The sequence below is a fragment of the Spermophilus citellus genome, assembly GCF_964194105.1.
Source record: "Spermophilus citellus genome assembly, chromosome: 12".
Classification (NCBI taxonomy): Eukaryota; Metazoa; Chordata; class Mammalia; order Rodentia; family Sciuridae; genus Spermophilus; species Spermophilus citellus.
The window spans coordinates 59,262,421-59,287,499 of NC_138198.1; the positions used below are offsets into that span (position 1 = coordinate 59,262,421).

The window sequence follows — 25,079 nt, forward strand, 5'->3', positions numbered from 1 at the left end:
AATAAGACCCTGTCATTAAAACGTAGCCAAGGACGGCTGCGCCAGCGGCCCTGAGCCTGCTGTGGGCCCGGGTTGGAGAGAGTGACCAGGGAAGACGTTCACCCCGCAGTCGGAGCAGCGCCCCGGCACTGAGGAGGATGGGGAGGAGGTTGTGACCCGAGGTTCAGCCTCATCCAAACCGGCCTCTGATGTCCCCTCCGGAGGCAGCACCCTGGGGAATTTGGAATCTGTTGATGGCGTCCCTTCTTGGCTCGGTGACAACCAGAGGGACTGTGGCTGCCCTTTGGGGTCAGGGCTGGCATGGGGATGCTCCTCCCGGGGCGACTGGGGACCCTGCCTCTGTGTCCCACGAGGCTGTGGCAGCCCCTGGTGCCTTTGAGGTGGAACCGGCATTGCCCTGAGGAGCTGGGGCGAGGCCGGGAGAGCGCTGGGGCCGAGCTGCCGGGGGTGGGCCCTGGCTCCTGGGGAACACAGAGGGAGTCCATCTTGCATCATGCGCACAAGGTCACCTCAAAATCCAGAGAGCCCCTGACTGCCCGGGAGGAAGGAGGGAGGAGGCCACGAGTCCAGGCACCAGGAGGCGGGGCTGTGGTGACAGGAACACAGAATTGACAGGCTGAGGCCTCTCCAGTGAGGATCCTCCCCTGGTCCTGAAGAGCCCCCACGCCAAATTGGAAAGGCCCTGGAAAGGGGCAGCCGGCCCAGGGGTTCAGACGCATGGAAACCCAAGACCGAGGCTGGGTGTTGGTGGTGCCCACCTGTGACCCCAGCGACTCAGGAGGCTCAGGCAGGAGGATCCCAAGTTGGAGGCCAGCCTCAGCACCTTAGCAAGACCCTGCCTCAAAAAGAGCTGGGGACGTACCTCAGTGGCAGAGTGCCCCCGGTTCCACCTTCAGTGCCAAAGAGAAGGGGTTGGGGGGACACCCGAGACTAGAGAGTAGCAGCTCCAACACTTCCGCCAGCCAGGTGACCCTCCCTGAGTGACTTGGGCCTGACCTCCCTCTGTATCTGCAAGGGACTGGCCCAAGATGCCCCTCAGATACCAAACTCCCTAAGGGAGCCGGGTGTCCCTGGGTGGCGACCGCAGGAGCGCTGTGCGCCCCCGGTGGCTGGCACGCTCACGCCCCTCCGCCACAGGCCGTGTTCGACTGCGTGGTGAACTCGCTCAAGAACGTCTTCAACATCCTCATCGTCTACATGCTCTTCATGTTCATCTTCGCCGTGGTGGCCGTGCAGCTCTTCAAGGGCAAGTTCTTCCACTGCACCGACGAGTCCAAGGAGTTCGAGAAGGACTGCCGGTGGGTGTCCCTCCCCAGGCAGCCCCCGGAGTGGGCACCCCGGGGACAGGAATCGGCTCTTGGGCCTGAGCCTGGGGATGAACCCAGGGCGGCTGCAGGATCAGTGGGAGCCGCTCCGCCTCTCGGTGACCTCTTAGCAAGACTCAAAGAGACTCAGGGAGACCCTGTCTCTAAATAATACATGAAAAGGGCTGGGGAGGTGGCTCAGGGGTCAAGTGCCCTGGGTTCAATCCCGGGACTGCACAATTTTAATTAAATATAATAAAAAGGGCTGGGATGTGGCCCCGTGTGGAGCAGCCCTGGTTCCCGCCCAGCACCGAGAACCAACACCACCAGGTGTGACTTGGGAGCTGGCCTTTCCCTGGTGCAGGGTGGGGACATCTCCAGGCAGCCTGGTCCCCATCTAGACCCACGTACAGCCCCCCAGAAAGCGCAGGAGGAGCCATCGGGGTCACTGCTTCTGGGCTGGTGTCCCCCTTCCTCCTCCTGTCCCTGGGGGCCCAAGCCGAGTCCCGTCCGGTCCCGACTGGCTCACGGCCCCCCCCTCGGCAGCGGCAAGTACCTGCTCTACGAGAAGAACGAGGTGAAGGCCCGGGACCGGGAGTGGAAGAAATACGAGTTCCACTACGACAACGTGCTGTGGGCCCTGCTGACCCTCTTCACCGTGTCCACGGGAGAAGACTGGCCACAGTAAGTGACCCTCGGGCAGGGCTCGGAGGGTGGGGCTCAGGGGGAGGGGCTCGGAAGGCGGGGCTGTGGGTGGGGCTCGGAGGGTGGGGCTCAGGGTGGGGCTCAGAGGGCGAGGCTGTGGGTGGGGCCCGGAGGGCGGGGTTTGTGGCAGGGCTGGGGGCGGGGTTCGTGGCAGGGCTGGGGCGGGGCTCGGTGGGCGGGGCGGGGGCGGGGATTCAGGCAGGGTTCCTGGGCAGGGCTCGGAGGGCAGGTCGCCCACCTCCCGAGACAGGAGGGACATCACCCAGCCCCCCCCGAATGTGCCCCTGCAACTGGGGACTGCACACTGCACAGAAGGGCCCCACGGGGCAGGTTCGCCCACCTGTCCCCGTGATGAGGTGGGGATGTCACTGGGCCAGGGTGACACTCTCACCCAGGCCGGGCCAGGACCAGAGTGAGAGAGGAAAAGCTGATCGTGCAAGCCCGGGTGGACCCTGTCTTTATTTAAATTTTGGTATTTGGCCCAGTGGTGGCGCGCCTGTCATCCCAGCAGCTGGCGAGGCTGAGGCAGGAGGATCCCAAATTCAAAGCCAGCAACTTAGCGAGACCCTGTCTCAAAATAAAAAAATTTAAGAAGGGCTGGGGAGGTGGCTCAGTGGTCAAGTGGCCCTGGGTTCAACCCCTGGAACCATGATATGTGGCTTATGGTGGACTTTGTGAAATTCATTTTGATGTTTTTAAATGTCACAGATTTTTTTTATCTTAACCTCTTGTATTTTGGGAGCCCCCATAATTTGTGTCCAAAGTAAATGTGTCTCCCTCCTCACCCCTGGCCTAGTCCTCCCAGAGGACTTGGGAAGGCCAGGATGAAGGCTGCAGAGTCTGGCATGTGCTGTCAGCACCTTTATCCCCAAGCCCACTTTGAATGAATTCTTAAAGACACCCCTTGGACAGCCTTTAGTCCCACCTGTCAGAGAACCATTACAGTATACTTAATGATTTTGTTTGAATAAGGCACCTAATAGTGACCTTCCAAAAAAATATATCATCTTGCACGCGTGAGCCTGTCACATCTACTCTTTGAAGGTGTGGCTTAAACAGAATTCTTAAGCAGTGCACCCCCTTTGCAACTGTACAGGGCTTCCGTGCACATATGTGTTCCCCACATGTCACACCTTCTCAGCACCCACCAACACTGTGCTTAAAAACTACCCCCCCCCAACATGACAAACTCCTGCCCCTGTGACTCCCTACTTGTTCCCATTCATTACTGTTAACTTGGTTTCAAATCCCAACGTGACTGCTCCTGAGTAGGTGCCTTCCACGAGTCCCTTTCGTTGCTGAGCCTTGGCTCCCCATGTGCAGGAGGACGCCAGTAATGACCTCCCTGAGACGGTCACTGGGAAAATAAATCAAGCGTTGAAAATCCCTCCCAGCACATCATCGGCCCTAGATCCGCGGCAGGCGAGATGGGGCCACCATCAGCCTTTCAAGGATCAGGGGCTTCCTCTTCCTGTCCCGCCCACCCTCACCCTCCCGCCCTCTTCGTCCCTCCACCATGCCACGCAGGGTCCTCAAGCACTCGGTGGACGCCACCTTCGAGAACCAGGGCCCCAGCCCGGGGTACCGCATGGAGATGTCCATCTTCTACGTGGTCTACTTCGTGGTCTTCCCCTTCTTCTTTGTCAACATCTTTGTGGCCTTGATCATCATCACCTTCCAGGAACAGGGGGACAAGATGATGGAGGAGTACAGCCTGGAGAAAAACGAGGTGCCGTCCCCTGCGTCCTGTGGAAACTGTCACACACACCCAGGACCCCACTTCTGGGGGCACCTGGGGACCGAGGGCAGCCCTGCTGGGGTTTCCAGAGGAAAACACCCCTCACTGTATCGGTCAGTTCAGACCAGGGCCCGCTGCAGTAACGAGCAACCCCGGGCATTTTCAAAGGCGCTGACTTCTTGCTCATGTCCCGTTGCCTGTCCGAACCGTGGGTGGCTCTTCTCCATGACATCTCTAGTCCTGTCCCGGGCTGGTACGGAGGCTTCAGCGCCCAGCAGGAGCAGGTGCAGCCCAGCTCTCGAGGCTGGGCCCTGAGTCGTGCCCCATGTTCTTGAGCTCGAGGGAGCCCCAAGTCCGTGTCGGACGTCAGGAGGGTGGGGAAGCAGCACCTTCCCATGGGAGGGCCAGCAAGTGGTCACAAATGAAAGTCTAGTCACCGGGGAACACCACGGGGGCCCTTTGCCCTTCTGGGATCACCCAGGCTGCTCAGAGGACCCAGTGCACCTGTCTTTTGTGCCACTGATCCTTCGGACTCAGTGGCCACTATTTCTCCTTCTCTTTATCCCTCCAAGAAAAGGAGAAGGAAAACCAGTTGGCCCGTTAGAAAGAATGGCTAGGCCCCGAAGTCAGACCTCGGTTGTCATTCAGATTCGGCCCATGCAGCAGCTGAGCCATCTCAGGCAAGTGGCTCAGCCTCTCTGGGCCGAGACAGTGAGGCTGTTGATGAACCTTCTCTGAGGGGTTCCAGGGGATCACGAGGGAAGCCGAGGTCCAGGCACACCTGGACTCCTCCGCAGTGGGATCGGCAGGGCCCAGCGCCGGGCCTCCCCGCTCCTCCGCCTCCTCACGGTGGGCCCCCTCCCCACAGCGGGCCTGCATCGACTTCGCCATCAGTGCCAAGCCGCTGACCAGACACATGCCGCAGGACAAGCGCAGCTTCCAGTACCGCATGTGGCAGTTTGTGGTGTCCCCACCTTTCGAGTACACCATCATGGCCATGATCGCCCTCAACACCATCGTGCTGATGATGAAGGTGAGCCCCAGGCCCACCCACACCCCCAGCCAACGGGGTCGACTGCAGCGCCCCAGCCAGACTACACTCAGGGTGACGCCCGTGAGTTTCCGTACCTGCTGCTCCCACTGCCTACACGCTTCCCGCATTCTGCCTGCCCAGCTGCATGTGCAGACCCTTCCTCCAGGAAGCCTTCCCTGGCTCCCTGAACTGCACAGAGGGCCCGTCCTCACCGTCTCCTGGTGATGACCTCAGTGTGGACGTGCAGGAGGACTTCCCTGCCCATGAGGGCTCCAGGGAGCCCTGACCTGAGTCCCCAGGTTCAGCAAGGGCCCGGGTCAGAGGGGGCGAGAAGCCACACAGACGTTTGGTGGCTGAAGTGCAGGGAGAGGGCTGGGGCCTCGGGCCTGGAGCCTCCATGGGTGGGAGCCACGTCCACGGGCCTGGGTTCAGGTCCAGCTCTGCGCCAGCTCCCGGGCTCTGCTGGCCCCAGGGCGTCTGTTTCCCCGTCAGAGAGAGGAGGGGTGGTGAGGAGAGGACGCTCTGCAGCCTCCACCCCCCTGGGCATCAGAGATGGGTTCATCCCGGCACAGAGGACCCAGGGAGGGAGGGAGGGAGGGAGGGAGCTGCGTTTCTCTTAGTTCTTCCCCAGCCCCGAGTGGAGCCCAGGGCCTCGTGCGCGATGTGCACGTGTCCACCACCTGGCCAGTCTCTTTTTCTTTTGTGCCGGGGATTGAACCCAGGGGTGCTGACCGCTGAGCCCCAGCCCCAGCCCGAGTTTGGATGTTATTTGGAGACAGGGCCTCCCTGAGTTGTTTAGGGCCTCACCATTGCTGAGGCTGGCTTTGAACTCACGATCCTCCTGCCTCAGCCTCCCGAGCCGCTGGGGTGACAGGTGTGGGGCTCTGCACCCAGCCTGGCTGTTAATTCTTGATAGAGAAAAAACTGGACCAAGCTCCCCTGAGGCCTCCCCTGCATGGTGGTCCTGCTCTGGGGAAAACGTCCCAGACAGTCCTCAGATGCCTAAACCACAGGAGGAGCCCGACCCCGCCTGCATGGACCGTGCTCTTTCCCCCAACCCACGCACCCACTGGATGAAGGCTGTGAACCAGGTGCAGGGCCTCGGGGAGCCGGGCGGGGCGCTGGTGCCAGGCCCTGGGCTCCACCCCAGCGGCATCAAAGGAAAAAAAAATTAACGTTCAGTTGCCACAATGTAACCTGACCATTCAGTCACCATTGGTGGCGTTTGGTACATTCACCAAGTTTGCCGCCCTGCCCATCATCGGGACACCCCCCCCAACAAGAGGCCACCCCCACCCAGTGGCCAGCCGTCTGCACACTCTCTGGGTGATGTGCCTCTCACGCTGCAGCTGTTTGGGGTTTTGTTTAATTACTGTAAACAGGAGACCAGGACTGTGCCCTTGAACTCTTCAGGAGGTATTCCTTAAAAATCAAACTTCTGCCGGGCCCCTGGTGCGCGCCTGAAATCCCAGCGGCTCTGGAGGCTGAGGCAGGAGGATCCCGAGTTCAAAGCCAGCCTCAGCAATGGCGAGGCCCTAAGCAACTCAGAGAGACCCTGTCTCTAAATAAAATACAAAATAGGGCTGGGGAAGGGGCTCAGTGGTCGAGGCCCCTGAGTTCAATCCCTGGCACCAAAAATAATTTAAAAAAAAATAAAAGAATGAAGACAGTTGCACTTTTTCACTTAAGATTTACTTAAACCTTAATGGATATTAAGCTTTTAAAAAAGAAAAGGCTGAGGGGCTGGGGCTGTAGCTCAGTTGGTAGGGTGCTTGCCTTGCATGCAAAGGCCCTGGGTTGAATCCCAGCACCACAGAGAGAGAGAAAGACAGAGAGAGAGAGAGAGATATCTAATCTGAGTGAGGTCCACCCCCATAGTCCCAGCTACACAGGCGCCTGAGGCAGGAGGCTCGCAGAGCCCAGGAGCACTAGACTGGCCCCCAGACTGCAAGACCCTGCTCAGAGAGAGAGAGAGTGAGAGAGTTCTAGAAATGCTAAGGTTCTGATGGAGACGCCAATTACCTTTATGATCATTGCACGTTGTATACACGTGTAGAAATATCACACTGTGCTCCATAAAAATGTACAATCATTATGTGTCAGTTAAAAATTATAAATGTGTTTTTTTAATTTAATTTTTTTTTTTTTTTTTAGTTTTCAATGGATCTTTATTTCATTTATTTTTATGTGGTGCTGAGGATGAAACCCAGTGGTACAAGGGGCTGGGGCTGGGGCTCAGCGGTAGAGCACTTGCCTCATATGTGTGAGGCCCTGGGTTTCATCCTCAACACCACATAAAAATGAATAAATAAAATAAAGGAATTAAAATTTTTTTAAAAAAATAAATAAAAAGCAAAACGCAAGTTGGGTGGGGGGGGCACAGCTGTAACCCCAGCCACTGGGGAGGCTGAGGCAGGAGGATCGCAAGTTCAAGGCCAGCCTGGGCTACTTCGAAGACCCTCAGCAACTAAGCAAGACTCTGTCTCAAAAAAATATGAAAAGGGCTGGGGCGGTCGCGGGTGGAGAAGCACCCGGGGCTCAGTCCAGTGCTGCACAAGGAAAAGAACAAGAGGTGCTACGGGGGGCGGGGGGGCGGTGGACACTGTCCTGCGCGGCCAGGAGGCCCAGGACACAGAGGCTGAGACCGTCTCAAGACAGTTTTGACTTTGAGCGTGCAAAGACTCCGGGCGGTGGATCTGGACCCTCCGTGCTCCTCACAGCCCTTACTCCTGGGAGGACGAGGGCCGCACGCTGCTGCTGACATCCCCCCTCCCCCCAGTTCTACGGTGCCTCGGTGGCCTACGAGAACGCCCTGCGGGAGTTCAACATCGTCTTCACCTCACTCTTCTCCCTGGAGTGCCTGCTCAAGGTCATGGCCTTTGGGATTCTGGTGAGTGGCCTGGGCTCTGCCCTGTGCTCGGGGCTCGCTCTGGGCGGGGCTGAGGGTCTCCCCACCTGGTCCCCAGGCCCCACCCAGGTGGCGGCTGCACAGCTCCCGTGATTTCAGCCCCTCCCCAGATATTCAAGGGACACCAGTGAGACCATGGTGACATGCTGGGCCAGGGACATAAGGATTCAGTTTTTCCTCCAAAGGATCCCAAGGAGGGAAAGTAATTGTCATCCATTTCAGAGACAAGGAAACAGATCAGGGAAGCCAAGTCTGTGGGATTCAAACAGTTTTACCCACAATCCACTGGGAGAGTCCACCTAACTGTGGAGCCAGCACCCAGACACAGCCTCAGCCAGGCCTCGGAAGTCAGTGTCCAACCTCCCCGCCTGCCTTGTGCTCTGAAGCTGTCGATTCTCCTCGACTCCATTTTTCTTTTTCTTTTAAATGCGTTCCATGACCCGCTAACTTGATTTCGTCTCCTCTACTGCATGTAGTCTCAGCCCAGGACCCTCAGCCTCAAGGAGAGCTGAGGATGGGGGGAGGGGGAGGTGTCTGTCTGTGAAATTAGGTGGGAGAAAATCACTTCTTTATTTTTCTCCAGCCGCTAACTCAACTCGAATGTTTTCTTTCATCTTGAAGGTAGATGTGCTGGTCAGTTTTCCATTACTGTGACAGAACACCTGAGGTTGTTTACTTATAAGGAGAAAAAGGTCACTCTGGCTCACAGTTTCAAAGGTCTCCGTCTGTGGTTGCTGGGCCTGCTTGGCTTTGAGCCTACAGGGAGGCTCATGGAAGGGCACGGCAGAGCAAGGTGGTCCCCACAAGGTAGCTGGGAAGCCAAGGAGAAAGGAAGAGGAAGGGCCAGGGTCCCGGTATCCTTTTCAAGGGCACGTCCCCAAGAACCTAACTTCCTCCTGAGGGTTCCCCCCCTCCAGTAGAGCCACAGCTGGAGAGCAAGCTTCAACACAGAGGCCTTGGAGCACATTCAGATCCAAACTGTAGATTAGGGTGGCCTCTCGAAGGTCCCCAGTGAGAGGCCAAGCTGAACCTTGAACCAGGACGTCAGCTGTCCCGGGCCTACAGCCCCTGGTCTCAGCCAGCCGCTCAGGAGCCGGAGTCGTCCCCCCCCCTCCTACCCAAGGGAGCTGCGCCCAGCCCCTCCCCCACAGGGCTCCTGTGCAGAGGACCACCAGTAGGTGCTGGGAAGGGCTGTCAGAAAGGCCACCACTGAGTGCCTTTGTCCCCCAGAGAATGGCTTTGTCTCCCATCAGCAGCACTTGGGGAGGTCTCTAAAACTGAATGACAGGGGCTGGGGACACAGCTCAGCTGGTAGGGTGCTCGCCTCCCAGGCCAAGGCCCTGGGTTCAATCCCCCCCAAAAAAGGAATGATGGTCTAGGGCCACCTCCAGAAGTTCTGCCCACCAATATGTGCTGTGCTGTGTGGTGTGTGTGGTGTGTGTGGTGCTGTGCTGTGTGGTGTGTGTGGTGTGTGTGGTGCTGCGCTGTGTGGTGTGGTGCGGTGTGGTGTGGTCTTTACAGTGTTGAGATTTGAGCCCAGGCAGACTCTCCTTACCCCTGAGCCACACCCTCAGAGGTAGAGCAAAGCTTTGTTTCTGTTTTTCGTGAGTCAGGGCCTCACGAAGTTGTTGAAGCTGACCTCAAACTTGTGATCCTCCTGCCTCAGCCTCCTGAGTCTCTGGGGTTCTAGGTGTGAGCCACCATGCCCAACTAAATATGGGGGAGGGGTTATTTGTTTATTTTGGTGCTAGGGGTTGAACTAAATCGCTGAGGCAGGCCTTCAACTTGTGATCCTCCCGCCTCAGCCTCCTGAGTAGCTGGGACTCCGGTGTGTGGATGTTCAATGAGTACCCTGGGGATCTGAGTCACACCAGGACTGTCAAGCACAGGGATTAGCACCAGCCTGGTGGAGGGGGCGTCCCAGAATTCTGGTGCCACCTATGGGCTGTGTGGCCCGGGGTGCATCACAGGAAGATCAAGGCCCAGGCTCCTAGAACTGCCCCACCCCCTGCCAGCTGTGTGGCCCCAACCAAGTCCTCTGGTGTCCTGGTGTCCAGCTCTTGACAATGAAGAGGTCTTGCACCGGGTCCCAAGGCCAAGAGGAGCTGGCCTCCACTGACCAAGCGGCTCTCCTGCGGGGCCAAGGCCCCCTGTCCCTCGCCCTTGCCAATCCTGCCCAAAGCTCCCCTTCCCATTTTAGACAAAGCCCCAACTTTCCCCCGTTGGAGTCAAGCAACGGAGGGGGGGCCCTGTACCCCGGGGGCTCAAGGCGGGTCCCCAAACACCTGGGGGGCTGGCTTCACCTGGGATTCCTCAGGAGCAGAGCTTGCCACAGGACTGAGTGCAAGGATGTGTCTGCAAAGTCACCTCGCCAAGGACAGGAGGGGAGGGGCAGTGGGGAGGGCCAGGAGGGCAGCTGCCCCTGCCAGGGAAGTCCAGGCCACTGGGGATCAGTTCCACTGGGGGCCTCCAGGTGGCAGCAGAGGGCAGGGCGCCGAGGAGGGAGCTGCATCCTCTCTGGCTGTGGTCACAGTCAAAGCTGCTTCCAGGGGCCACAGAGAGGGGTCTACGGCCAGACCGCCCTGAACTCGCCCCATCTCCTCTGAAATGCGTGGGAATGTGGGTGGGTCCCAGCAACCCCTGCCACACACCAGAAGTGCCTGCATTCCTCTCAGGCAGTTTTCAAACCATGTCGCCTGCTGAATACTCAGTAGCGACAGTTGTTACCCCCTGCCCCCCAGAACCCCGAGGCCCGATGCTGCAACTCCCAGGGAAGCGTAGTTCTGAAATGTGGACCCTTCTAGGCTGCAGGGCTGCCTGGGGTCAGGCCCTCCGCTGGCCACTGAGAGTGAGGCCCAGGTCCTGGCCTGCATCATGGGGGACACTGACAAGGCCCACGTTTAGCCTGGAGGTGGGAGGCGTCTGTTTGACCCAAATTCTTAGATCCCAGCAGGGTGCTGGAGGAGGAAATTGGAGGAAGGCCCCTCTCCAAAAGGACCAAGCATCCTCATTTCAGTGCCAAGTTAAGGGGAGCAGGGGGCTCAGGGCTGGGGTTTTTTATCAGATGGTGTGGGGTATTTCAAAATTTTAACAACACAGCTGTCCCAGGGTGTCTGAGTTGAGCCAGCTGCCAGCCCAGAGATGTATCAGTCAGTATAGATCAAGTTAAGCTGCAGTAACAAAAAAACCCTACCTCTCAGTGGCTTTAATCAACAAAGGTGGTTTGGGTTTTTTCCCCCCCCACACTCGACACAGGGAATTTTTGCCTTCTGTTTACTCACGACCCAGGCTTATGGAATAGCTGCTATCTGGATGTTGCTGGTCACAGGCAGGAGTGACTACGCTACCTCAGCCACACAGCCCCATCTAACCAGGGGCCAGGAAGTGTAGACCTGTGTGTGCCTGGAAGGCCTCAAGGCCCTTCCTCCAGTGCCCAGTGACCTCTGTCCTCCTTCTCCAGATCAGGAAATGGAAGCACAGAGAGATCAAGCCACTTGCCCATAGCCACACAGCTCCAGTAGTAGAGCTGGGATTTGAACCGAGAACCTTCCCTCCCTTAGTGGGTGTGCTGTAAGCACAGCAGGGTCCTAACCTAGACTCACTTGGGTGCAGAGCAGGGCCACCCCTCGGCTGCTGACCTCCTCTGAGTGAAAATGGGTGATGCTCTTTCCCTCTGGGGGCCTTGTGAGGAGCAGTGACATCCTCTATAGAGCAGGCAGGGCTTGGAGGGCCTCCGAAGTGTTGGAGACAGGCCTCAGCCCCAGAGGGCAGCCCCTCCCCAGCAGAGGAAGGCCAGGCCTGGAGGCCCCGGGAGGGGACTCAGCAGAAGCCCTCCAGCAGCCCTAGATTGGCAGCAGGGCCTTTGAGTGGGTGTGACTGTCCCCGGGCACCAGCTGTCCTGCCCCTGCCAGCTGGGGACGGGGGCCTGGAGCCCTTGTTGGCATCTCTGTCTTGTGGGTCCCTGTTCTAGAATTATTTCCGCGATGCCTGGAACATCTTCGACTTTGTGACTGTTCTGGGCAGCCTTACAGATATCCTCGTGACCGACTTTGGGGTAAGACTCCTGCCGGCTTCTTTCTGGGGTCTCGGGGCTGGACTGGGGGGTGGCATGGCGGGGCGGGGGGCGGGTACTGACGCTACAGATTCTGGCACCATAGTTGGCTGCGGCCAGTGCTTGGCCAGGACCTCAAGGAGAACCGGGGCCCCTGGGGACAGGGCAGCCCTTAGGAGGACAGTGAGGGAGATGAGCGCATCCAAAGCCCAGACACGGGGCTGCGCTACAGGGTGGGCTTCCCTGCCTCTCGGCCGTCGAGTGTGAACAAACAATGCGGATAGGTGTGTCAAGGGCCGCGGAGGCCCCGAAAGGCCCCCAGGCTAGCCCATCCAGACACCCAGTGGGGCCAGAGAGACCCCTGCTGTCACTTGTCTGCGCAGACCCTCTGCGGCTCACAAGCAGGAGGGTACCCTGGTCCTCAGGCCAAGGCAGGGATGACACTCCCAGGACCCCAGGAGAGTCCCCAGGACACCCACCCTCCTCTACCCCCGTAGGAGAGGCAGCAGGTCCTTGGTCCCAGGCCCACAGCCCTTCCTTCGTTCCCAGACCCCAGAGGTCCTGCCCAGGCCCTCTCCTTGGCCATTTGCCAGCGAACCCAGGCTTGGGGACCCTCGGGAGATGGTGGGGAAGAGATCCTCAAGGGGGAGCAGAAGGGAGAAGAGTGTGGAGGTGGGGCCGGGTGGGATGGACGGCGCCCTAATAACAGTAAAAATAATGCTAACCGCCGAGGACCGGCTGTGCCAAGCGTCTCCGTGGACGGGCTCCTGCACCAGAGAATCCCCCAAGGGGATGTCCTTTCCCGGAAAAGGACAGAGAGGAAGGGAAGGGACTCGGGCCACCAGCCGCCGGCCACCTGGGAGCTGTTACCTGCCCAGGCGCTGAAGTGCGGAGGGGCCACTTCCAAGACCAAAGCCACAGAGCAGCAGGGGCCAGCCCACCGTCCCTCCTGACCCCCCCCAGGCACCGCCTACTGGCCTAGGCAACCCCGGGGAAGTGAAGAGACCCGCCCTGGTCCCTCAGCCCGGCCCTGGTGACTCTGGGGAGCACCTTGGCAGCCCCAGGGCGTCCCCGCCTGTCACCCAGGAAGGAGATCCTGGGGCCCATCCCCCACCCTCCTTCCAGGAGGCTGCCACAGAGAAGGGGGCTTGCTGATGTGTCCCCACCAGCACGCAGGGCATCACGGCCACTTCTGTGCCCTCAGCTGCAGCAGAGCCAGGAACTCCCTCCCCAGCCCTGAAGGTTTTCTCTAGAGGAGTCTCCCCCACCTGCAGGCTTCCCCACCAGGACCCCCAGGTCGCTCTTCCTTGGCAGGGTCTGGCCCTGATCTTCACCCTCACTGTCTGACCCAGGGCCCTGCCTGGCAGTCGTAACAGCTCACCATCCCACCGAGCGCAGGACAGCCTGAAGCCCATGTCCCTTTGGGTGAGGAGGCTGGGAAGGGCTGCTCAGCTCCCCAGGACAAGTGGAGGAAGTTGGTTGAAACTTCCATTTGCCAGTGAGACATCTGCAGGGCCGGACGCCCAGCTGTGTGTCCTGTCTGGCCCGAAGGCATAGGAGCCTAGATACTAGGACATCGCAGTAGCCAAGCAGCCCTCCGTACCAGCCACTGGCGTGCAGGCAGCTGTGTCACCTGTCTCCTGTAGAGTGGGCAGAACTGGTGCAACTGATCCCATCAGTTCCTTATATGACTCCCATTCATGCACACATTGAGTGCCTACTGTGTGCCAGGCATGGTAATGATGCTGCAGGGGGAACGGGGGGGGGGGGTGTGTGCAAAGCAAAACAGAGCAGCATGCGGACACCTGCTCCCAGAGATCGGGTGTTCTAGGGGGAGCGGCAGCGTTTTTACAGATGAGGACGCTCCACGTGAAATGCTTGGCACAGAGTCTCCAGGAAGTCTCCCTAACGGTGGTTATTATTATTGTTATTGCTATTGTTGCCGTGGGTACCTGGGCAGTGTGGTAGCCAGCCCTGCATGGTCATATCCTGAGGGGAAGGCTTCAGGGGGTGTCTGGGCCTTCGGGCATGACCAGGTCCCAGCTGTTAGGTCTCAGGGCCCCCCTCTGCCTCCCAGGTAAGGCACCAGGTCTGAGGCCAGAGCCCAGCCACGCTGCGGCGTGGGGAGCCAGGCCCCGGGAGGGCAGGTGGGGGGAGGGTGCCAAGCGGCCTGGGGACGGGTTGGCGCTGCGCGGTGGATAATGACTGTTTCTTGTCTTGTCTCTTTCCATGCCTGCTGTTTAAACTGTATATTGGCACAACGCCGTCTGAAAAACTCATCCAATCAAAATGCACTATGAAATTCATTTGTTCATCCATGACGTGGTCTGTGTGTTCATACACCAATGACTTATCTCCCAACCCACCGCCACCACCACCCCCACTCCCCGCCCGGAACCGAAACCCATTGGTTTTTTGGCACTGGTTACAAATCAACCTAAAAAACGCTGAACTCCGCCCCCAACCGCCCCCGCCCGCCCGCCCCCCTCCATCTTCAACATCCGCATCTAGAATCCGGTTGGTGTTACTTCTTTCTGAAGTCTAAATGCCTTACATTAACTGTGAAGCATCTCGCATCCGCAAGCATGGCCTGCCCTGGCTTCCTGGGGGTGCCTGTCTCCCCTCCCTCCCGCTCCCGTCTGTCCGTCTCCCCGCCCCACCCGCCCTCCCCTCCCGCTCTGGGTGTTCCTCGCAGGTTCTGGATGGAGGGTTTCCATTCGGGTGGGTTTTCATCATTTGCAGAAAAAGGACTGTGCCTGGCCCAGTGTTCCATCCTGGACCCAAGGGCTGGCCCGCCAGCATCACCCACACGCAGCCCCCCAGGCCCACCACGCCCAGCCACCTCCCCACACTGCCACCCGGTTCAGCTTGGGAAGCCCAAACCCACTGACCACCTCTCTTCCACTCTCTCCCCTCTGGCCTCCAGCCTCAACCCCTTGCAAGCCCACTGTCCCGGCCTCCATCAATAGAGATGCTCCCAGGCCAGCAGGGAGACCTCAGGGCGAGGAGGCATGCAAGCAAAAATTTAGGGACAGGGGAACCCAGAGTGGACAGACTCGGGTCTGGTGGCCCGCTGAGGCTCTCCCTGCAGCCCTGATAGGCAGGTGTGCACGCTGCACCCACACCCAGTAAGTGCTCAGCCAGCGCACACCTGGCGCAGGTATGGCCTCTAATTCACACTTTTCCTCTCGTCTCTCTCTATGGCTTTACCTCTTGCACGCACACACACACATGCACGCACACACACGCAGTCCCTCTCCTATATTACTTCCACCCACCCTGAAGGGCCGCCCCCCACCCAGCACACACCTCCTTCATCTCTCCCTCTGACTCCGCGCCTTCCCCTCCCACCTCTGCCCTTCTGCCCATCATCACCAAGGAGCCCCTGAAGGGCCCCACTGGTGGCATTTTGCACTGGATCCCTCCCTGCGGACAGCGCACTCCTCCACCGAACAGGGAATGATCACCAACTGCAAGGTGGGCAGAGCCAGCCACCGTCTCTGCCCCTTGCCTGAGTGGGGTGGGGGTGGCAGGTATTGGTCCAGTAACCCTTGACCTCCACTTGAAATCGTAGCTTCTCTGCAAGCTGAAGGCTGAGCAGCATGAACAAGGTAGAGAGGGGAGAAAAAGGCATTCCAGGCCCCAGGACGGTGGGTGAAAAGGCCCTGGGGCAGGGGAGAAAGCAGGGGTCCGGGCTGCAGGTGAGGGAGTGTGGCTGGAGCAAAGCGGCAGAGGAAAGCTAGTGGAGAGCTGGGGAGGGAGGGGCCCTGCCAGGGGATGCTGCTGTGGAATCTTAAGCACCAGGAAAGGCCTGGAAAGATTGAAGCGGTGATGTGATTTGAAATGGTTGAGATGGGAGCGCCTGGCTACAATGAGATGAGGCTGAGCTGGAGGTGGGCACCAGGTCCCAGCAAGAGGTGACAGGTGGCAGTGGAGGCAGCAGGGAACTGGAGGGACTGGCTCAGAGCATGGGGCTGGACTGGGCAGGAGGGAGCTGGCCCTGGGAGGAGGAGGAGTGGGCGTGGTGAGTTTGAGGTCCCCGCAGGACCCGGGAGGCAGGCAGTGGGGCGTCTGGAGCTTTGGGCTGAGGTCGGGCAGGAGGAGGGGTCTGCAGAGGGCAGAATTTCTGTGCATCCCTTGGGCAGGTGGTTCCCATGTCCTTCTGCATGCTCGAGGGACACCAGGCTCTGAGCCGTCACTGGAGAGAGGACCACAAAGGGAAGGAGTCCATGCCCCCAGGGCCTGTGGCCAGTGGCAGGGCAGGGTCTGGGGAAGCTAGGAGGGGGCTCTGGAGGCTCCGGGGGCACTCAGGACGTGGTGCAGGAAGAGACGGGTGGATGAGGGCTGCCGGGACCCTGGCCCCACCAGACCCCTCCGGTCCCTACCCCACCTCCCTCGTGTCTCCTCCCTAGGCTCCCCAGGGGCAGCATGCTGTCTGCACGTCTCCCTGCCAGATCCCGCTGCTTCCGCCTGGTGGCAGGCTCCATCCTGAGCCCCGAGGCTGCTTCCAGGGCTGCCTGCCTCTGCATGCTCCCGAGTCCACATGTTATGATCCGCCCCATGGAAGGGATGGCTTGCACTCTGGGGGTGTACGGGAGGGGGCTGGGGACACCTGGGCTGTTGGCCCCGTCCCCAGGTGGAGCTGGGTGGCCAGGCAGGGCTGGGGTCAGGTCAGGGGCACGGAGGGTGATCTCGGAACCAAGCTGGGCTGGGGCTCTGGTGAGAACTTGGGTGTTCTCACTGACAGGCCCAGTGCGGTCAGGTAGGGCCCAGCCCCTTTGGCCACCAGGCCTAAGGGCCAGCTGCTGCATCCCATAGAACACCTGACTCACCAGCCAACCGAGAGGCCTCTTGCCAACCTCGGAAATTCCACTCCCAGGCCAGAGCTACTGACAGACACAGGCCCCATAGCGGGGAGTCCCCCACAACCCTGTGCCCCAGAAGCACCAAGGACAATGTCCATGTAATCATTGCCCAAATTGGCACACGCTTGAAACCGGGAGGGTTGCTCCGATACCTGGGCTCCCCTTATGGGTCGCCCTGCGCCATTCGCGGGGTGAGGGCTCAGCAGTGCTAGGCCTTGCTATGGGGCCTGAATCGCTGCTCCCACAAATCCCTTAGGCCAGACTCCAGGTGGGGTCCCCTTAGCAGGAGACCCACTACCCCCCGCCTCCCACCCCCCAAGTCCTAGCCAGCGACGGGAGGTTTCCACGTCTGCCCGAGGCAGGGATCACTCAGAGGCCATGAGCCAGGAAAGCCAGCATCACTGCTAGAACGAGGGGCCTGGGAAAGCTGCAGGGCATGTGGCCAGCCTCCAGGGCCATAGGGGCCCAGGCCTGCCCCAAAGCAGACAGTGACCAAATCCTATTTTTAAACGATGTCAACTAGTTTCCATAATCAAATAACAAGATGCTACTCAGGCCCAACAAATTAGCTTCACTGGCCAAACAGGTCCACTTGTGATTTCTAGCCCCCCAGCCAGGGTCCCCTGAAGCCTCAGGACAGTCATGTAAACACCCAGGAGTTGTGACCACCATTCCTGACAGCCTCCTGCTCCACTTTTAGCTTGGGTGGGAGGACACAGAGGCCGGTGAGCAGACAAGCTTTTTTGAGCAAATCAGAGTCCACCCAGGGAGGTCCTGGGGGCAGGGACGGCCCCACCTCCCGGCCCCCCGCACCTGCCCCTTGGTGGGCTGGGGGTTAATTCGGAGCTCACCCGCCCCATGGGAGCTGAGTCATTCCTGCTTCCCGCAGGCCTGGTCCTGTGACACTCCACCCAGCCCCAGAAGCTGAGAAGCCATCCCTGAGAGGGGGGAAAAGAGCCCCAAATGCATCTTCTCCGACTCAGCGGGCAGCGAGGACTCACCCTGCAGCCGAACAGCCCCAGCTCCCTCCCGTCCTCCCCATTCCCGCTCGCCAAGGGGGTAAGGAAAGATGCTCTTCTGCTTCTCCCCATTGGCTCCAGCTGCTGCTCCTCTTGGCCGTGGGGTGAGGTCAGGGCGGGCAGGAGCGGGTGGGCAGCTCAGCAGGGCAGGGCAGGGCAGGGTGCCCGGTGAGTCCCGTAACAGATGCATTTCTGGCTCGGAGTGTAACCCGAGTGGAACCCGCACATGTCCTCCAGGCCTGAGCGTGCTGGCGACCCCCACCCCGTCCCCGCCCCCGCCCCGGTGTTTGTGCATCGTACACGTGTGATGGGTTCCGCAACTTGACCCGCCAGTGTCCTATCGTCTCAGTGCATTTGGTTGTTGGGAGAAATAAAAACCATCTCGATTTTTTTCCTGATTGGATGATTCGGATATATTTTCTTTTCCTTGATCTTTTGTTATTTCTTTCCCACCCCGTTCCCTTCTCCTCCTTCCCCCTTTTCTTTCCTTTTCCCCACTGCGGGTGGGGCTGGCAGGGAGGGCGGATGCTTTTGAGTTGATGCCTTTCCTTCTTCCCACCCTCTGCCCCTGACTTCCTTCCTTTTTTCCAGTTTTCCCTCTGCACCATTGCATTAATAGTGCTTTCTCTCCTTTCCCTCCTTATTTGGGGTCTGGCTTGCTTTTTTCCTGTTGGTTGGCTTCATGTAGGGGCCTCTGTGAGTGGTGACAGCTCTGAGCTCCTGGGGTGGGTGGATGGTCACCCCTCTCCCTCCATCTCCCCAGAATAACTTCATCAACCTGAGTTTTCTCCGCCTCTTCCGAGCTGCCCGGCTCATCAAACTCCTCCGTCAGGGTTACACCATCCGCATTCTTCTTTGGACCTTCGTGCAGTCCTTCAAGGTGAGCCCCTGCCCCTGCCCCTGGCCCAGGGTTCAGAAGAGCGGACTCCTGTGCTCCAGAGGAATCAAACTGGATGTGACTCTGTGCAGGAGCCATCCTGGGATGCCATCTTCGGGGCTCCTATCTAACTTCCTGCCCCTGGGGTGTCTTCAGAGCTCTGAAGGCCTCATCACAGAGCCCCAGTGACCAGCGCTGGCGGGACTTGCGCAGCATGTGGCCCCCCCCGACCAGTGGGGGTCGCGCTGGGACAAGGGAAGGAAATGGTGGGCCGAGGGGCCCAGCACCCCTCACTGCCTTCCCTCCCGCAGGCCCTGCCCTATGTGTGCCTGCTGATTGCCATGCTCTTCTTCATCTACGCCATCATCGGGATGCAGGTGAGCGCGCACTCTAAGGTGTCGGGCCACCCAGAGGGGCAGCCGCCCCCAGGCAGGAGCGGCCCAGTGGAGCCCTAATCGGGTGGCAAAGAGATGGAGCTGGCTTCCCTGAAGCCACGGGCTGCGGGGTGGCAGGCTGGCCCTGGTGGTCACCCTCCCATTCCGCAGGTGTTTGGCAACATCGGCATCGACATGGAGGACGAGGACAGTGATGAGGACGAGTTCCAAATCACTGAGCACAACAACTTCCGGACCTTCTTCCAGGCGCTCATGCTTCTCTTCTGGTGAGAGGGGGCGTGGCTTCTCCCTTCCACGGGTGGGGAGGCCTTCATTCTTCTCTTCCGGTGTGTGTGCCCACGTCCATCCCTTCCGGTGGGGAACGTGCGCTAATCTCTTAAATGTCCCACTCTCCTCCTCCCTTTCTGGGGAGGTTTGGTACGGGCGTGCAGGGCGCAAGGGTCCGTGGCAGGGCAGTTGCTGAAGGCCTTCTTCAGGCTTCAACTCGATTGAATCCCCCTGACTGCCTCCTGAGGTGGGGACGCTTGAACTCCCCATCCGACACTTGAGGAAACTGAGGCTTAGGGCTGTTGAGGTTGATTCTTTGGTGAAGCCTGGATGCACGTCCTGCATTCCCCGAGCGGAGGTTTATTGAGCAGCTACTGTGTTCCAGGCACTGCCACACCCCGGGATACGGCAGAGGGAGAGGGAAAACACTTTCTATCCTTTGGAAGTTAATTTTCCCATGAGGAAGACACATAATTGGTGAAACAATTATAGGAGATCCTAGATGGAGATAAAATTTTAGATCAGGAGGGCATGGGGATTTGGGTGTGGTAAGCCCAGTTATTCGGGAGGCTGAGGTAGGAGGATCATAAGTTCGAGGCCAGCTGGGCAACTTAGTGAGACCCCGTGTCAAAATAAAATCAAAAAGGGCTGGGAATGTGAGTAGCTCAGTGGTGGAGGAGGAATACCACACACACACAAAGAAAAAAAGGAGGCGGAAAGGGGACACAGAAAGAAATAGTGTCTGATGCCCCTTGTGGGAGGTGCCTAGAATAGGTGAATTCAGAGCTGGAAAGTGGAACAGGGGGTGCGGGGCTGGGGGCAGACAGCAGGGAGTTACTACTTACAGGGAGCAGAATTGGGGAGGGTGAGAAAGTTCTGGGGTGGGCGGTGTGACAGCAGTTGGTGCCACTGAGTCGTGTGTTTCGAAGTGGTTAAAATGGTCTATTTAAGAATTTTGCCGCAATAAAAAAAAATAGGTTCATCTAACAATAAATAGAAGGGGATGGAGGGCCTGTTGGTCACACCTGTCTGGAGGTGTGACGTTAGAGGGACAAAGGTGAGGAGGGAGCCATGTGGATGTCAGGAAGGGTGGCCAGGCAGAGGGGACAGCTGACACAGGGATCGTGGCTGGGACATGGCTGGCACGTTTGAGGACAGTGAGGGGCCAGCTCACCCGGAGCACAGTGACCCAGGGAGAAAAGACTCTCGGGGAGAGTCACCTGGAGGGAGGAGAGCTTTTAGGTTATGCAGATGTCCCTGGGCCCAGTCCGGCCGGGTCCGGCCTGTCGGGTGGAGCGTGGGCCTCAGCTTGCCCCATCCTGGGGGTGGAGCCCAGCGCCTTGTGTGTGAGCGAGCCTTCTGCCCCTGACCAGCTCCTCACCCAGCACCAGCATTTTCAAAAGTCCCTGTGGGCTTTAAAGCTCAGCCAAGGAGGAGAATGTCCACCCGATGTCCTAGGGAGGGGAGGCAGTGGACCTGGGGCTCAGATCAGCCCACCCAGCTCCAGAGCCCAGTGTCTGACCCACACACGCCCCTTCCCGAGAGGCCTTGGCCTCCAGCCAGAGCCGGGTGCCCAGGCCCCTGATGCCCCTCCCTGTCCTCAGGAGTGCCACCAGGGAAGCCTGGCACAACATCATGCTCTCCTGCCTCAGTGGGAAGCCATGTGACAAGAACTCTGGCATCCTGACAGCCGACTGCGGCAACGAGTTCGCTTATTTTTACTTCGTGTCCTTCATCTTCCTCTGCTCCTTCCTGGTGAGTCTGCGGGAGGGGAGGCCGGGCGGGCCTGGACTCCTCTCTGGCTCAGGACCAGATTTCTCTAGGATGAGACCAATCTGCTCCTTCAGGGCTGCTCCCAGCCAGCCTGGGGCTCAGTGAACCCAAGTTTCCCAGTGTGGATCCCGCTGAGCTTGGGGGCACCCCAACTTGCACCCTCTGGGTGCCCCCGACACTAGATGACCATGTCAGCCCAAGGAGAGTCAGGCACAGCGTAATCCCAGTGGGGGAGGCAGGACATCATGCAGCCAGGAAGTGGAGGGAGATGGAGAAAGAGCCAAAGACCCAGTAGACCTTCCCCGGGCGTGCCCCCACTTCCTGTTTCCACCACCTCCAACACCTTCGGTTATGACCCTGTCAGTGGGTCAGTGTTGATGAGGTCCCAGCCCAGGTGACCTAGTCACCTCCCCAGCCCCACCTCCGAACACTGCCAAACACTAGGTAGAGCCTTTGGAGATCATTCCAGATCCAACTGATAGCCCTGTCCCTCCCCGCAATAGGGTGACAGCCAAGAGTGTCACCAGACATTGCTGCCATTCCATGGGGAAGGCCAGGATCCCCTCCATTGGAGACCCAGATGGGGGAGGATCTGGGGTCCTCCCCAGCGGTGGTCCCCTTGGTGTGACCCATTTCCCAGCCCCCCCACCGTCCATCTGCCCTTCTCCCTCCCCGTCTGCACCCAAGCTCACCGGAGCTCACCCTCGCTGTCCTCCTTGGGTCAGCGAGTGTCTCCTCGGGGTCCACTGCCGCTCTCTGTCCCCGGGCCTCTGCGGGAGTTCAGTGGGTGCGTCCGCCAGCCACCCCAGCTCTCTCCCTCCTACTCCCGTCTCCCCCTGGGGCCCCACAGATGCTGAACCTCTTCGTCGCCGTCATCATGGACAACTTTGAGTACCTCACCCGAGACTCCTCCATCCTAGGCCCCCACCACCTGGATGAATACGTGCGTGTCTGGGCCGAGTACGACCCTGCCGCTTGGTAAGGAGTGCCTGGGTCCTCCGGCCACACTGGGGCCTCCTGCCGGAGCTGGGACGTGGGCAGGCGGGTCCTGGGCGTGGGTCCCAGGCTCTGGCAGGGACCCCACCTGCGTCGGTCCAGAGGAGAGAAGGAGAACCGTGACCCTGAGCGTCGCAGCCTAAGTGCTCAGAGTCTCACCCCTGCCAAAGCCCTGTCCCTAGGAAGAGAGGGGAGGGTCACTCGGAGAATGAGGGAGCCCTGCTGCGCCCTGAAGGGTTAGCGCAGCAGGCCCTGGGAGGAGCTGAAGCCTCCAGTGGACTCCGCTGGGGCATAGGGGAGAGGCTGGCCCAGCTGGGCAGCCAAGATCTGGCACAAGATGGGAGCCCCAGAACCCCCTCCAAAACCTGGAGCGAGCTGGCTGCGGTGACGCACGCCTGTCACCCAGCGGCGATCCCGAGTTCACAGCCAGCCTCAGCAAAAGCAAGGTGCTAAGCAATTCAGGGAGACCCTGTCTCTAAATAAAAGACAAAATTGTGCTGGCGACGTGGCTCAGTGGTCATGTGACCCTGAGATGGATCCCCAGTGACCATTCAAACAAAACCACTAGAGCGGCCAGGGGGGTGGGCCCTTGCCTCCCCATGACCTTGAAGAAAGAGCGTCCATCTCTGGAGACCAGAGGCCACTGCGGGCTGGAGGGGCCCAGCTCGGCTCCCCCATACCTGGGTGGGCTCTGAGTGCGCTCGACACCAGGCCCTTGCAGACACTCAGAGGCCCCAGGAGCGGCCTGGAGCCCCCAGCCATGGGGACTCTAGGTGGGGCTGGTCTCGGCACCTGAAAGTGCATTACTGAGGGGGCCTCGTTGGCCGAGTCCTCCTGTCCTCTGGCCACCGCCCTGGCAGGGAGGCCTCAAGGAGGGGGCGGGAGGATGGGTCTCTCCAGCCCCGCAGCCCAGACAAGCCCTCCCCAAGGCCAGAGGTGCCGCGGGTTCCTAACTCTTCCTCTTTCGATTTTAGGTCCGTTGCTGTCCCCCTTTTCTCTGTCACCAGCCCCCTCAGTGTAGCCCACATAGATTGTGCCAGGAGGCAAGAAGCCAAGGGCCTGGGGGGAGGTGCGGGTCTAAGACCCCCAGCACAGCCACCAGACCCGCCCGGGGCCCAGTGTCCGAATGTCCCCAGAGACCTCTCCTCTCCCAAGCCTGCAGCAGTCCCAGAGACCAGGAGGTCCAGCCCCTGCTGTCCCTGCCCCGCCGAGGGCTGGGGGCGGGGGCAGAGGCAGCCTGGGCCGCACTCACTAACCCTGTCTTCCCTTTCAGCGGTCGGATCCATTATAAGGACATGTACAGTTTATTGCGCGTAATCTCCCCCGCTCTCGGCCTAGGCAAGAAATGTCCTCATAGGGTTGCTTGCAAGGTTTGACTTCCACTAAAACCTGCTAGCATCCTGGAATGAGCATGGCTTGGGGTCTTCAATATATATATTTCATATATATATAAACACAGAGCCATCTCTCTCTTGCATTGAACTAGAAGACGTGTAGGCGACAGAATGCGGCCATGTGGTCGATGAAGCATGGACGCACACTCCTGTGTTCCCTCGGCCATCTCTGCTTGCTCTTAGCTGGCCGCCCATCCCGGGGTCTCCACGGCACCCCAGATCAGCTCCACCTCGGGGTGGGGTGTGACTCTGCTCTGCCCCACGCTCCACTCTCCCCCGTACCCCACTCCCAGAGCCCCAGCCCCCTCCCCACCTGGCCCCTCCCCCTCAGCCCCCTCAGAGACCAGCCTCAGCCAAACCAGAGAATGTCGCCCCCCTTTCAAAATGACCCCGCGAGCGAGGCTCAGCTCCCGGCTGCCCGCCAGGAGACCCCCCTCCGCACCCGCCACGTCCCAGCTCCAACCCAGGTCGAGCCCGACTCTCCCCTGCTCCTGCTCGTGAGCAGTGAAATACTCATTTTAAATCACCTTTTCTTCCATTTTTTCCTCCTCTTTTCCATTTGTTTGAAATCTCTATTTTATCATTTCTCTGCATCTTTCTCTATTTTTTCGGCTCGTGTGGTTTGTTTTTTTTTTTTTTTTGGTTTTGGTTTTGGTTTTCCTCCGTTCCCCCTCCTCCGCCCCCTCCCTTGGTTCTGTCCCTCGTTTTCTGTTCTGTGCTGCCAGGGGCCGCATGCCTTACCCGGACATGTATCAGATGCTGAGACACATGTCTCCGCCCCTGGGTCTGGGGAAGAAGTGTCCGGCCAGAGTGGCCTACAAGGTAGTCTACCTGTGCCGACTGCGGTGTCCAGGCACTGGGGATTTTTCAGTGCTCGACAGAAACGCCCGACCGAGTCTTCTTCCACCCCCCTCTTTTCTTCTTCTTGTTTTTTCTTTTTTCTTTTCTCCTTGAGTAACTGGCTCCTGCCGTCCCTCTACTCTAAGCAGCACAGTGTTGTCCTTTCTGATGAGTGTCTACGTGCTCTGAGACTCCATTATGGCCGACATGCTGGAGGGAGGGGGGGGACACCCAGGTCCCCTGGCGGCCACTCGGTCCCTGGGGAACCAAATTGCACACAACCTGCTTCCAGGGAGTCACAGTGGCATCTCTGACCCCAGAGCAGCCCCTGCACCCAGGACAGGACAGGGACCCTGCAGGACAGAGGCTAGGCCCCGGCCCATCTTCTGTGCCACCTGAGTCCCCAGGCCCCGGGGACCTTCCACGCACACACCTGAAGCTGATCTCTGACTCAGGCCTTGGGGATCCGATGCTCCCAAGAGCTCCCCCTTCCCTGGAGGTGCCTCCCCAGCCCCCATCCCACGCCACTCATCCCCCAAAGTCACCCCAACCGGCCTCTCCGTTGTTCCAGAGCGGGCAGGCAGGCTGCAGCTGGACCCCTGGACGGTGGCACACTGACGCAGGCCATGCACGCTGCCTTGACGGGGCCTGGGGCGGGCAGGCGCCGTGGCCGACCGGGGGGTGCATGCTTGCTGAGGGTGTGAGGGGCTGCCACCAGGCGGCTGAGCCAGGCCCCAGGCCCCCCCTGGAATCTCCCGTGGCACCCAGGACAAACGCTCTGTTCCCCCCACTCATCCTTGAGAAGCTCAGGGACATACACCTGCAAGTCCCCATCCCCCCTCATCCTCTTCCTGTCCAATCCTAACCCTAACCCTAACCTTCTGCTTGTCTCCTGTCTGTGTGATTCCCGCAGC

At 59.5% G+C, this 25,079-nt stretch overlaps 1 protein-coding gene across 1 annotated transcript in view; it reads left to right on the top strand.

Annotated features, from left to right (window-relative positions):
- LOC308631642 (voltage-dependent P/Q-type calcium channel subunit alpha-1A-like) overlaps positions 1-25,079 on the top strand; it is a gene marked incomplete at both ends in the record, with an annotated part of 200,048 nt that overhangs the window by 173,222 nt on the left and 1,747 nt on the right. Inside the window, 12 exon segments of the mRNA XM_081263023.1 lie at positions 1,138-1,298; positions 1,851-1,988; positions 3,537-3,738; positions 4,616-4,780; positions 7,560-7,670; positions 11,659-11,742; positions 18,387-18,503; positions 18,812-18,877; positions 19,046-19,161; positions 20,767-20,917; positions 21,786-21,913; positions 24,051-24,147. Coding sequence (XP_081119149.1) covers positions 1,138-1,298; positions 1,851-1,988; positions 3,537-3,738; positions 4,616-4,780; positions 7,560-7,670; positions 11,659-11,742; positions 18,387-18,503; positions 18,812-18,877; positions 19,046-19,161; positions 20,767-20,917; positions 21,786-21,913; positions 24,051-24,147 — 1,536 coding nt within the window.